This window comes from Caretta caretta, chromosome 8, assembly GCF_965140235.1.
Source record: "Caretta caretta isolate rCarCar2 chromosome 8, rCarCar1.hap1, whole genome shotgun sequence".
Classification (NCBI taxonomy): Eukaryota; Metazoa; Chordata; order Testudines; family Cheloniidae; genus Caretta; species Caretta caretta.
Genome location: NC_134213.1, coordinates 95,085,928 through 95,100,028, shown reverse-complemented (window position 1 = coordinate 95,100,028; position 14,101 = coordinate 95,085,928). Strand labels below are relative to the sequence as shown.

General features: G+C 40.9%; 1 protein-coding gene across 2 annotated transcripts in view; it reads right to left on the bottom strand.

The window, feature by feature from the left end:
• The window catches only part of FYB2 (FYN binding protein 2), a 46,156-nt gene that overhangs the window by 8,249 nt on the left and 23,806 nt on the right, over positions 1–14,101 (bottom strand). For both annotated transcript variants that reach the window (XM_048862375.2, XM_075131825.1), the window contains exons 5-13: positions 12,727–12,827; positions 11,804–11,835; positions 10,633–10,664; positions 8,936–9,026; positions 8,419–8,563; positions 5,004–5,130; positions 4,864–4,907; positions 3,037–3,106; positions 1,472–1,564 (exon numbers count right to left, since the gene is read on the bottom strand). In XM_048862375.2, the coding sequence (XP_048718332.2) occupies positions 1,472–1,564; positions 3,037–3,106; positions 4,864–4,907; positions 5,004–5,130; positions 8,419–8,563; positions 8,936–9,026; positions 10,633–10,664; positions 11,804–11,835; positions 12,727–12,827 (735 nt within the window). The remainder of the gene's footprint in view (positions 1–1,471; positions 1,565–3,036; positions 3,107–4,863; positions 4,908–5,003; positions 5,131–8,418; positions 8,564–8,935; positions 9,027–10,632; positions 10,665–11,803; positions 11,836–12,726; positions 12,828–14,101) is intronic.

Genomic DNA, 14,101 nt, shown 5'->3' with positions numbered 1-14,101 from the left:
GAGTATGGCACCATAATGCACCTGCTTCATCTGACAGTAGGCGTTTTGCAGAGAGGGGTCAAGAGACCTTATGTTCTGCAGCCAACCATCATGCATTCATGAAGTGAGAAACTGACACAAGCCAGCATCTTGAATATGAAGCCAACAGGACTCGAAAGAGTACTAGAAAAAGGTAGACAATATTCCTTCATGTGTCATTAACTTGTTATACCAGAGACTGAATGGTCTCCTCTTTCTTATCAGATACTATTGCCAGCTTGAATGTGAAAGGCAAATCTTCTCCTCTAAGGTACCACCTTTCCCAACCTACAGGTGACATAAGCACATGCAGGTCTATGCGTTGCTAATACCATATTGCTGTGTCTGTCTCCTACAGACATGCAACATTTTTCAAGGTTTCATCAGCAGTGCAGAGAGAGGAAGTCAGAGCTTTACTTAGCTCTCCACAGAACGTGGTTCAGTTAAGTCATTTTAAAAATAAAGGAGTTGGTTGAGATCAGTGGGTTTTTATGCCAGACTAATCCATGAAGTAGATGGGAGGCTTTCCACGGACTTCAAAATTTCTATTCTGCCGTCCTCCGCCTCTGCCCCAATGATTAGGGTTTAATTCTGCCTCTCAAGGCAAAAAGTGGGGGGAAAGCCATTGATATTGGTGCTCCTAAGAATGATGGATCAGACTAACAGAACCTTGTTCTGACCTCCCACTGATGGAAATCCAGAGTAACTTCCCTGCAGTTATACCATTGTAAATTTGGATCAGAATCAGGCCCAGTGATTTTGGGGGGGGGAGGGGAGGGGAGTCAGATTCCTACTTTCATTACTCAAGAAAGGAACCAAATATCTCATGAGTAAAACAGCTGCCTTAAGAACAATTTAAAAGTCATAGATTAACAGAATGGATGTATTAGTCACATACCCCTAATGGAAAGCATTATCTTTGGATTCTTTAAGGGTGCTAAATAATACAGTTACAACACAAGATTTTTTCCCCCTCTTTATGAACTTGAATTTAAGAAGGTCTTTGCCCACCAACTGGAAAAGGAAAAAATATTAAATCAATTAATTTTTCCTCTTCACTGATTTACATACGTTCAACTTGTTTTGATTACTGGACCACCATCACAACCCAAGCCAATTAGCAGTTTGGAAGGACATAAGCGTCCTCATGCTTCAAGACATTATCCAACCTATGATTTAGGAAGAAACTTGCAGATTATTCCATAATTGATATATTCAGGGTTTCTTGCACTTTTTTCTGAAGTGTTTGGTGCTGTCCATTGTGAGAGACAAGATACTGGACCAGATGCACCCTAGGCGTGATCCATTATGGAAATTCCTATGGAACAGCTGGTCATCATAAATGACTTTTTAGGCAGATTTGCCAAACAAGCTATGTCCAGAACTACAAAAAGAAAAAGTGATAGTTTCCAAACATGAACCGAGCAGGAGCTGTTTAGACAACATTTCTTACCGGCGGTTTTCCTTCATCTTGGCATTCTTCAATTTAATTAGGTCTTTCTTGAAAAACTTCCCAAGTTGCTTTAGTTTTTCTTTTCTATCTGAACTAGGTACGAAGAAAATACATTGGGAAGAAAAAAAAAAAAAAAAAAAGCGTGAGACTTAAGAATGCTGAATGCCCACAAAAGTTGCCATATTGGCAGTGCTAGAGATTATCCTCTATTCAGAAAGCAGGGACTGCACCCTAAGAAGCACTTAGGCCCCAGTCCAGCAAAGCACTTAAGCATGTGCTTAACTCACTGGGGACTACTCACATGCTTAGAGTTAAGCTTAAGTGCTTTGCTGGACTGAGGCCTTCAATCTAAATTCCCTCTTGCATTGGTTTTAGTTCACACATGGGATTTTTCAAAGCCAGTTAGTTACTAATGAAAAAAAGAGTCAGTTTCCTCCCCTACCACATTCAGAAATTGAGTGTTTTCGTGGAACTCCAAATCTCGGATAAAAGGAACAGTGCTTTGCTGGGTCCAGTTCCTGGTAGACATTACAGATTGAAGGACAGTCTTGTGGTTAAGGCCCAAGCCTGGGAGTCAAACCACCTCTTTCTTTCCAGGCTCCACCACACATCTCTGTCCTGTATGGCCTTGAGCAAGACAAATTCTCTTTATGTCTACAAAAGGGGGACTTGTACTTGCTTATGGCACAGTGGTGTTGCAAAACTTATTTCCCATAGTGGATGTATACTGAGGTGTTTAAGAAGAACCAAGATAGAAGGTACTCGATAAGTAAGTACTAAATACAGCGAGCACAATTCCTTGAGCACTGGCTGCACGTTGTACTGGCAGGAAGACTATTTAAAAGGATGGCCTTGTGGTTACGGCACTGAACTAAGACTCAGGATATTGAGTTTCAATGCCCAGCTCTGCTGTAAACTTCTTTGTGCAATCTTGGGCAAGTCAATCTATTTCTCCATTTCCCCATCTGCAACGGGAGGATAAGGAAACTTCATTTCTCCTACTATTTAGTATCTATTTAGACAAGGGACTGGCTGTGCATGTATGGCATTTAGCACAATGGACCACGGTCTTGTTTAAATTAAAGGTGCACCTAGAGGCACCAAAGAGCATTGCTATTCCCCCTCCCTCAATCCTCTAGATTTCAAACTTCCCATATTTTCTCCACACAAAAGATATAAGTTAGGTTTAAACCCAGGTGCAATTACTCCTCACATCCATAAAGGAGCACTATGCACAAGATAAATAACTCCACATTCTGCTGTATAAAAACCAGACATCAGGTGCACCTTTTAAGCAGTTTTGTGGAGCAATGCCTCACCATTTGCTATAGTCAAGGGCTGAGTCAGCTACACTGTGGAAAGGTGTATGAAGTCTCATTCCACACACAGAGTGATCTTACTGAGCTAATGATTGGAAATGCAGTTAGTAAATGTCAGCTAATGTCAAATAACAAAAATCAATATCCCTTCTACAGTTGTAAAACATGTACTTATTTCCAATAGCCAACAGGCACAGTACATAGAAGTGCATTCAGCTGCTTGAAGGCATACAAATGGCAACTCACTCCAGTTTGATTGGATTATAATCCCCATTATGAATATCTTCATATATTTCGTCATACTTGTCTTCTGAAACTTAAAAACAAGACAGATGTATTCACAAATCACATTCAATGGTAACAATCTTCAAGGTCTGCTAAACAGAACAGCCAGCTCTGGAACAGGAGAACCACTTAGCACTAAATAGGCTATGGCTACACTGTGAGCTAGCGGTGGGATTCCCAGCTCACGTGTAAATAGTCACACTAGCGCACATCTCAGCTAGCATACTAAACACAGAAGTGTAGCTGCCACAGCACCAGGTAGCTACCAGACTACCAGAACCCTGCTGTCTATGCAAGCTGGGAATCAGACCCCCTAGCTTGTAGCATAAAGTGCAACAAACATTCACAAGAGACTGTTTATTCCCAGATGGAAGCTTGCCACATTGCTGAACGCTCAGCATTGGAGTGGTACTGATCAATAAAAGAATCTAAGAACACTCATTGTATTTATACAGGTTTCAGAGGAACAGCCGTGTTAGTCTGTATTCGCAAAAAGAAAAGGAGGACTTGTGGCACCTTAGAGACTAACCAATTTATTTGAGCATGAGCTTTCGTGAGCTACAGCTCACTTCATCAGATGCATACCGTGGAAACTGCAGCAGACTTTATATACACACAGAGAATATGAAACAATACCTCCCCAGCAGGACAGTGGGGTGGGAGGAGGTATTGTTTCATATTCTCTGTGTGTATATAAAGTCTGCTGCAGTTTCCACGGTATGCATCTGATGAAGTGAGCTGTAGCTCACGAAAGCTCGCTCAAATAAATTGGTTAGTCTCTAAGGTGCCACAAGTACTCCTTTTCTTTTTGTGTATTTATACATGAGCTAACAGTGGAATGTTCAACACAATGCACACGCCGTTCTTTGTAAACTTGTTTTCTTTTTAAAGTGTTAGTGCCCTAGTGGTTAGAAAATGTATTACAATCAGGTGGCTAAAACTGTGCAGTCTAAGGCTTAAACAAATCTTGCATATGAGCTGCAGGGGTAGATTTATTAAGATATCAAAATTCATCCAATGAATGACATTATTAGGATAATATTTGACTAACATGAGATTGCTGTCACATCACACTAGGAATCCCACTAAGAAAAAATCTATCACACCACCAGAAAAGTGGTAGGTTTAACGATGGTATTTGTGATTTTGTCTCCCAGTAATATGGACGTGACAACTTTAACTACAATTGCTTAAAATGGATACAGACAGGCGCTTACGGGTGAAATTCATTATAGCAGATCCATATGGCCAAGTGAAGCTTCAACAATATATTGGTGGAAAATCCTGTCCCTGGTTCCATGGGCATGGAGGTTTCCACATGGAGAGGAAACCAGTGCAATTCCAGGCTGGGGGAGGAAGAGGAGGAGGAGGAGGAAGAAAGAAAGGAATATGGGCAGGTTTTGGAGAGGCCACTCTCAAAGCACTGCAGAGCTATTTAAGGGTTAGATGCAGGATCACCACCGCTATATAATGCTAAAGTCACAGAGTCTACTCCTGCAGTTAGGCTGCAGTAGCAGCTGCAATGCACAGCTTAGAGGTAAAGGAAGAATTCTTTCCTCATTGTCTTGGCAGAGATCTCAGTGCCCTGCTCACTTTCCTGGGCTGACTGGAAACGTAGCAGAGGACTGGACTGTAGTGTGAGATTCAAGTGCAGCATAGGGCCATATGCAACTCTTTTTTCTGGGGTGAGCTCCACTCCAGGCACAAGAGGCACCCTTTTAAATGGAGGTACGCCTCAACGTAATGAATGATCCCCAAGTTCAAACTTCCCAACTTTGCCATACTTACAGCTATCTGAAGTGAACGAGCTAAAGGCGTCAGAGGCTTGATTCCTGGAAAATGAAGTATCAAGACAGTTTGATATATCAGTTTACTATATTGCAGGTTTTAGAAGACATCTCAAAACCCAGTCGTTAGCATGTACTCACACAGCATGCTTTATATCTTCTACATCATCATACACATCCTCTGATGTCTGCATTGGCTTCAGAATCCTTTGGCTTAAAGCCACCATGTCTTCATCTGCTTTCAGGGCACCCACACACACATAGCGAGCTGAAAATGAAACAGCATCTTGCCTTAGAAGCTCTTCTGATCGCCTACTATCAGGTCAAGGATGATCATCTTTGATGACTCATGTTGGTGTCACAATAAATATGTCAGTTGCAGAGGAAGCCAAACTTCCTTAGATCTAGGAGTTAAGAGGGTCTTTGATTGCTCTAAGCTGCTTTGAAAGAAAAGCAAAAAAAGAGTCTTAAAGACTTATTTTAGAGATTTACCAGTTTGCTCAGTACCTGAAGCCCTCAACTGTGAAATTTTTCAACTGCAAGAACCAAAATAGGATTTTAAAAAAATAAATAAAATAAAATAAGATGAGCATTTACTGAAATAAATGAAGAGATTGAATTGTTAGGATCTTTGGAGTGGTTGATATGGTTTAGAGAGTAAGGATTGATAGATTACTTAAGCCTGGGGAATATACCTGCAAATCACGGTAGAGGATAAAAAAATAAAAAAAAAAGTCTTATTTGTGATTTTAGCTGATGTCTATTACACTGAGAACTAGGACAATTAAGTGCGTGAACTGTTTCAGTTAAGTAAAAAATAGACACCAGCTCAACAGACACTCCTCCAACAATGTTAGGTCTAAGGTTGTGCATTTGACCAGTCCAAAAATTATTGGTAAATTTACAAGTCAAGTATATGTAAGGCTGTACAAAAGTATGGATTTTTTTTCTGGTTCAAAAGTTGCAGCCACCGTTTGTTGAAGCCGAGGTTTTGGTGTGCTCGGTGCACAACCCATTTGAAAAACAAAAACAGGTTGCCTTTATATACTTGCTTTTAAAATAGATTCACCACCCCTGGGTGCTCACCCACCCATACACTTCAGCACCTTCTTCCAAGGCACGCAGCCTGCCTTCTAAGCAGGGCAACAGCTCAGATATGTCCCAATAGCTCTTGAAGGCAAGCGTGACCAAGAGGTAGCCATACAAATTGGAGTACTGTTGCTACCTCACAAATAAGGGGAAACACCCCCACCCCGACGACCCAAATTTGAGTGCTGTTGCTACCTCATTCACCAATTTGTAACCCCCAACCCCGATCACCCGAATTTGGCTCAGCTGCCTCTGTCATGATGGAGAGAAGCTAGGCCATATTTGAGGGAATGGTATTACAACCTGGCACACAAGCTTGCAGTGCCAACACCCCTCAAATTTGTGGCAACTGTTAAAAAAAAACAAAACAAAAAAAACCCCACAACCCAAGAACCACCCTGCGATGTGTGTTCAGAGTTATGGCCCATGATTTTCTTACAGCCTTAAATACTGGTCAAACATTTTAAAGCACTAATTTATTAGAACAAAAAAAAAAAAAAAAAAGACTAAGACTTTATGTTCTCCAATAGGCTTAGCCTTCGAGAGATACTTATGCCTAATTTCAAAACAAAAGTTAATACAACTCCAGTTCAGTAACTCAGAAAAATATGAAACAATTAAATGTAGTTATGGGGTTTTTTGGTTTGGTTTTGTTGTAAGAAGACAGGCACCATGATGCAAGTCAAAAGATAGGCTGCCACTGCCATCAGGACGTCCTTGCTAGAATGTATTACATTATTTGATCACTGTCAAATATTAAGTGATCAGTTGACCAGCCTGCCAAGCCTAGTTAGGCCTTGAAGGAGTTTGAAGGAAAAAAACAGGTTGGATTAAGAAACTTAAGAGACAGAGCCAAAAGCAACTAGTATTTTTAAATGGATGCCTCCATGCTCAGCTGCCACACCAGAAATATGCAACACTGACATTTCTGCCCATATTATGAATTTCATCATAATGCTTCAGAGCAAAATTAACTTCTCACTTTTGGTCTCTCTGATTTTTCAAAAGCACCTAGCATTGGCCGCACTCTGCTCCCATTTACATCAATGGGAGCAGAGATAGGCCAACCTTGAACAATACTAAAAACTCCACCCAAAATTACCTCCAGCCATTCAAGAGATCCGTCATAATCTACAACTCAATCCTGAACAGTCTCTGTCAATAGCAGCAAAGTTAAGCAGCATGGTTTAAAAATAACATCGCTGTCAGGAATGAATTGAAATAAATTACTTACAGGGAAAGCCAATTTACACTTGGAAGCTACAGAATAAGTTGAAAAAGAAGATGTTCGTTCCCCATTCACTACAAACTAAAGTAAGTGGAGTGCGTCTGGCAACTGTATAGCTTAAGATGATAACAGAAGCCCAAACAACGTACTAGCACTTTGGGTCTGCACCATAATGAAGAAAATAGGGGCTCATTCGTTAAATTTTGTAGTCTCATTAGAACTAATCATGCCAGCAAAGGGTGGGGGGGGGGTGGAAATTGGCAAATGAAAAACAAACAAAAAAAATAATTTGTATATGTGGTCAATTGAAGCTATTTGGCCTAAGTTTGTGATGAATTTGCCAAATAAATAGTTTCAACCAAAAAAAGCTTACCCTAGATTCACAAGGGGACTTTGGTGCCATTCGCAAAACCCAGAGGAGGTGGTAGTAATGAAGCCATCCCCCTTACGCCCAGTAACCTTGTGGTTTGGGCGCTCACCCGGGATGTGGGAGACCCATATTTGAATCCATGCTCTGGAGTAGGATCTTGAACTCAGCTCTTCTGCCTTCCAGCCGAGTGCCCTAACCAACAGCCTATAGCATCATTCTTACTCTCTTCCCCAATGACTATTCAAGGACTCTGGACAAAGTAGGACGGCTTCAACACGACAGACAGACAGAGTCCCACCTCAGAACATCCTTGTGTGATGCTTAGGCCACTTACCTGGTACGTTGGAGACCTGACTTCAAGTGCCAGCTCCAGAGTGGGGATTCAAACCCAGGTTTCCATATCCCAGGTTAGTGCCCTGGTCACTCCATAGAAAGGGGACACCACCAGTTCCAGTTTTGACAGTCTAGCCCTTCATTTCCTTCGCTTTTAAGTTAATGCCCAACATAAAAATGCATGGTTTGATATGAAATTTTTCTCTGCTTACTTTTAATTCACTGAAAATGTTTGGTTTTCGTTCAACTCACCAAAACTTCCAGAGAGCTGAAAAATCAGTTATTTGCACAACTCTGTTCAACACTCCCAAGTCAGGACAATCTAATTTGAACAGATAGTCTTAAACTAAAGAAGTATTAGTGTCCATGCAGCATTCTATGCTACTGTAACTTAACTGGTTTAAAATTACACGGTAAGTTAGACCAGTGTGACTTTCTCATGCAGACAAGGCCTGAAATATTTTAGGTAATAAAAAAAAAAGTGAACAGAAGTTTGAAGAAAGAGTACAATAAAACAAAGACAATGTGATACTCACAATGTTCTACTCCATCTTTTGCCAGCCATTTCCCAGTTTGGATGATATCAGTTGTATCTCCCTGCTTAGCCTGTAGCTTGTTCTTCCTACCTTCATTGCCTTGATGTATTTGTGATTTATGTAGCATGTCCTCACCACCACTAATCTAATGAGAGAAATGTAGATGTGGTTAGTGCAGTGCTTGAATCAGATTCATAATTTACAAGCAACATGAAAAAACATAGCTCAACTAGTAACCCACTATATAGAACAGAGGTATAATAGATTATATGCAACTCAGAAACAGAAATAGTATCGGTCATATTACTAAACATTTATCATCACTGAAGGGAGAAAACAAAGGATTTAAAATTCCATCATCTATCCTCATTTGGGAGACTAAAGACTGCTTCCAATCCCTGGGCCAAGAGTTAGTTTCACTGTGCTTTAAAAACAAAACTGCATCATACCCTAGTCCCTCATTGTCCACCCCAACACTGCACCTAAATATATAAGGGGCACCTCAATGACATATTACCTTGGATGCTTTATTCATTTGCTGTTGCCTCTCTCTACCAAGATCCCATTTCAATTTTTCCTTTTTTTCATCCTCTGTGACTCTTTCAGTGCTGAAATATTAGAAGATACTTACACAAGCCCAGGCTAAGATAGATGTGTTACTACATAGCATCTCCCCCCTACTCTACTTGTTAGGAGAGAGATGAGGCTGTATTGTGTAGACAGTACTATATTCCATAATGCCAGCGCTAAAATCTGAGTCAGCTCCAACATGCAGACAGAGCAGATGGTAACCCAGAGCAATAATTTTCAAAGCACTATTCACAATTTGAATGACAGCAAGCCAGGAGGAATGGACTCTTTGATAATGGACAGCCCATAGACTAGATCCATTGCGGACAATCTCGCCTGGGTGGTTTCATGTGGCTGACCCTGGTCCAGCTTTACAGAAAAAAGTCTTGCCAACTAAAAAAAAAAAAGTACGGGTTGATGAGAGAAAGATGAGGCAGTCCATAGCCAGTGACCTTCTGGGTTATCAAGACCACAACTCCTATCACCTGTCCCATATTTATCTAGTCAGCTTGACTGGTTCACTTTATGTTTAATTCCCAGCACTATATCAGACATATATGAGGATGGGTGAACCAATTCTGACATGTGTTTCTGTTTCAGTGTCCCTCACACACTCCGATTTGGCACAGCTCAGCTCTCCCTTATACAGTCTCCGTCTCCCTCTTTGGTTCCTGACTCCATCAGAACTCTCCAGGACTACACCATCCCTTCCACATTCTCCTCTACAGTTGCCCTCCCATCCTACTACATAATCCCAAAGCCCACTTTCATGTATGTTTACTTGTGAAATCATTTTGGTGTCCCTCTGAACACCCAAGCCACTTTGGTGATGCAACGTCTCTCCTCATTCTATTCCCAAATTGCTTTTTTCCCCTCAGGCACACACTTAACAAAAATAATCCAATTTATCACATGCTACGGCAATCTCCATTAAAGCAAGCAGGTTACCAAGCTACAATAAATTACATTTACTACAGCATTTGAAGTATTTATTTTTACTCTTACAATAATCCAGGGTGAACTTCAAAGTTGCCTTTTTCCTTCATCACATCTAGTTGAAGAGCTGGACAAATAATTCTTAAGTAGAGCCGGTTGGAATATTTTCAATTAAATGAAATTGAAATGTTTTGTGGAGACATCAGTTTGGATGAAAAGTTCATTTCAAGTGGTTTTGGATCTGGGTTCAGGGCTCTCTGGTGACTTCTAGAGAGTGATGGGAGACTTCCTAAGGTGCCTGACTGAGAGCAGAGTTTTGTCATCCCAGATCACACACTTGAACCTGGGTCTCCTAGGCTAGAGTGTCAGTCTCTTTCCCGTTCCCACATTAAAAAGTTCACGTTTCCCGGGAGAGAGGAAAAGGACATTTTGACAATTCAGCTTTTTGCAAAATCGTTTGAGAGGTTTTGCTTTTGTTCCACTGCAAAACAAAAATGAAGTTTGAAACCTTGAACGCTGCCAGAAAATGCAATTGTATTCACAAGTGTGTTTGTGGAATTTCACTGTATTTCTCAAATAAAATATTCTGTGAATACCTTACAGGTTATTTACCCAGCTCTATTACAGAGTTAAAAAGGTAATTTGCCTTTGCTAAACCTGTTTAGAGGAGCAGAAATAAAAAGTGATTCAAATAAATGAAGAAGTTACCTGGATGAGGCAAACAGAAAAGTTTTCTGCTTCTATTGAAAAAGAAAGTAAAACACCTTCACTTATTATGCCTTGTTCGGCAAGAAGTCAAGCTTTACACAATGCCACTCAATATTTGATATTTTAAAGTGTTTCTCTGTACAAGCAACATTAACCCACGTAGTAGCCTGCATTTAAACATGAGTTTTATGATTAGCATAAAAGCAGGATCTTTCCCTTCTTTTCTAGCATAAAAGCAGTTTCTGAAAAAGATGTGCACATTGACCTGAGTAACAAAAGAAAGAAAGAAAGAAAGAAAAGAGTCAATGAAATTACTCATGGGAGTAAAGTCAAGCATGTGCTGAGGTGCTTGCAAGATTGGGCCTAATCTTTTAAATATTCGTTTTGTTTCACAAAATATTTCTAAATACAATTTGCTTTTTTGACCATTAGAAATAAAGAAAGCCAAAACTCCTCCTCTACTGCATTATAGATAAGCCACTTGAGAGTTAAAAAAAAAAAGTGCTTATTTGCTTTATTGAGTGAGGTCCAGTTTCAAATTTTAGCTCTGAACTGAAAAGTGATCAATGTGTCCAGGAAATATCCTCATGTTTCAAGTCTTTTGCCCTCTTGGAATCTGATTTAAGAATTTCAGAGGCGATGGCCCCATCTGATTTCCCTTCATGTGTGACAGAACCAGAAGTCACACCCTTAAGGTATATTTTCTGACACCAGTTCAATTATTTTCTTCCATACCCATCAGACGCTGGCTAAATATGTCGCTGTGGCGAGGAAGCATGAACACAGTTTTTGCCATCAAGCCTTTGAGTAGAGAATTACCAGCACATTCCTATCTTTGACAGAGGTTTACACAGGCATCTCCTTTATGGAATTTTAAAGCTCTCAGAGACTTATTCAAGACCTGTTTGATATAAAACACGCTGTTAAATTTAGATTGTATCACTATTTCTTTAAACATCAGAAGCGTGAGGCTAGGGTTTTCAAAGAGAGCTAAGGAAATTGGTTCCATAGATCCCACAGGATGGGTACATAAGTCTCCAGAGCCCCCACAGAACAGCCCATTATGTGAAGGATACAATAGTCACAAGTTTCCAAGGCATCAAAACATAGCACCAGCATGTCTTATAGATTTATCTATAATGTCAGGTGAGGGTTGCAGAAGATGACCTACCTTTTCATGTTCTCGGATTCCCGTGCTCGATACTAGAATAAAGATTTATAAACAATTACTGCATTTTAGCATGTTCTGGAGATACAATCTTCCACAGTTTCACAGGCTGTATTTCAGTGGCATTAAAAAGGGAACTGTGGCTATAAAGAAGACTGGCCCACATATTCAGCCAAGGGTACTCTAGGCTACATGGGGGAAAACACCCACTTTTGCAGGGCCCAATGGTCAGTTCCCTGAATGAGGACTGGTTCACACGCTGTCAGCTTAATCTTTTCACGCCCCTTGGATCAAGTACAAGAATTGGCCTGTCCCAAACACAACCCTGAGCAAATAAGTTGTATTCGGTCAAGGAGAAACAGGGAGGAAGAGCCACCAGGAAGGGGAACAAGGAAAAAAAATAAAAGCACAAAAATAAACTTGACAGAACAAACAAGGCAAAGGCGGCGGGGGAAGAGGGTAATGAAGGTGGCATAAGTCATAAGGGGATGGAAGAGTTCCATGCATTGGAAGTAGCACCTCCGCCCCCACCCCCACCCCAAAAAAAAACCACACAAGCAAAACAAAAAGGAGGCTAAAGTCTGCCAAGTTAACGTCTCCTCCTTTGCGCCCTCCTCGACAGTCAAGTGACTTTTTCCATTGCCGTTCTACTTCAGCCCCCTCCCCCCCATCGTGATCCTATAACTCCACACACATTTTCAGTCTCACACACGCGTCTGTTTCCTTCTAGTGGCAAAGAGGAGAGGTGAAGTTAGGCTGTAAAGCAGGAATATTCCCCTTTAGTCACAAACGGGGCATTTTTGTGAAAAAGGGTAACTCAGACATGCAACAGAGCTTCTAACAGATTAGGAGGAACAATGCCATTTCTTTAAAAAGTAGTTACACCCCACATACTATACCTATATTAATTGGCTTAACAGACTCACAGTCAGCAATATCCTGAATGGCACACGAGGTTAGAGAGTTCCCAGATTGTTTCACATATGACATGGTTTCTTCATAATTATGTACTTCTTCAGATTCAGCACTAGGGAATGATGAGAGGAAGGGGTGGGGTGGGAGAGTTTTTTTGAAAAACCCTACACAATAAAGTAATGGATCTTGAAGAACTTTGGCATACAATCTATGAGAAATGAATTATTACTGGAATTTCTATCTTAATTAAGAGGCCTGCACTAAGATGCACACCGTCTCATGCTACATCTACTCTAGAAGTCATCCATAGGAGAACTTCAGTTGAAATTCACCTTGCCCACATAAAGCCCAAGTTACTGGGCTTTGTGTAGCCACAAACCTCCACATATACCCCCATCCCACAACCTGAGTCCAGAACAAAAGGCAGCAGCCATACCTCCCTTAGTGATCAACATTCACTGCACTTGAAGTGAGCTTATGGCCACTTTGCATCACCAAAACCTCTAGACCGAAGCACTAGTGTGCTCTGGAAATTATTCATGACAATCCCCAGTGTATCATTGGGATGAGCCTACAACACGCTACTAGGTTGCTTGTGTGCAGAGTCCACTCCCTGTCATGCTGACCAACAGTATCCCATTGTTTCCTGATACTCCCTCATGGGTCTTTTGTCTTTTATTTAGATTGTAATCTGTTTGTGGCAGGGACTGTCCTTTTGTTTTGCCTTTGTACAGCACCGAGCACAACAGGATTTTGGTCTAGGGCTCCTCTGGACTAGGAGAATACAAATACATAACAACCACCACAGGAACAGCAGAGACTTTTGCACTTCAGCATGCAGATTGCTTCTTTGAAGCATGATTAGTTTGTTCAGGTTGCTACGTACTGATAATTTTCAGCAGGGTGCAGGGGTGGGGGTGGGGCCCACTCTGGTGCAGAAGTTTCAGCTCCACCACTGAAATTGAATAGAAGCATTGAACCATAGACATTTTTCCTTTGGATGCAGGGAGTGGAGAAACCCACACAGCTTGAAGTCCAGTTCTAGCAAACTCTCAACCAGTATAAGTGGGAGAGGCTTTGTTGAGAGCACACAGAAAACAGAGGAAGTTTCCTTTTCTGATTTCTGCAAATCAATGCAATTTTCTAGCAAGGTTTTGCACTTGGCATTTTAAAAAGGCCAGAACTGGATAGCTATAGGAGCGTGCACATTGAATGTGAAATAGTGATGTAAGAACATTAGAAAACTTTTTTCTTTTATTAAAAGCCAACTGACAAGATCCCTTAACACAAGTTTATCAGAAAACCGTTTCTGGAACCCCTAAGATGTCACTATACTGTTATTAAACTTAGTAGGAACAGAGTAAAGATTACGTTTTCCTACTAAGC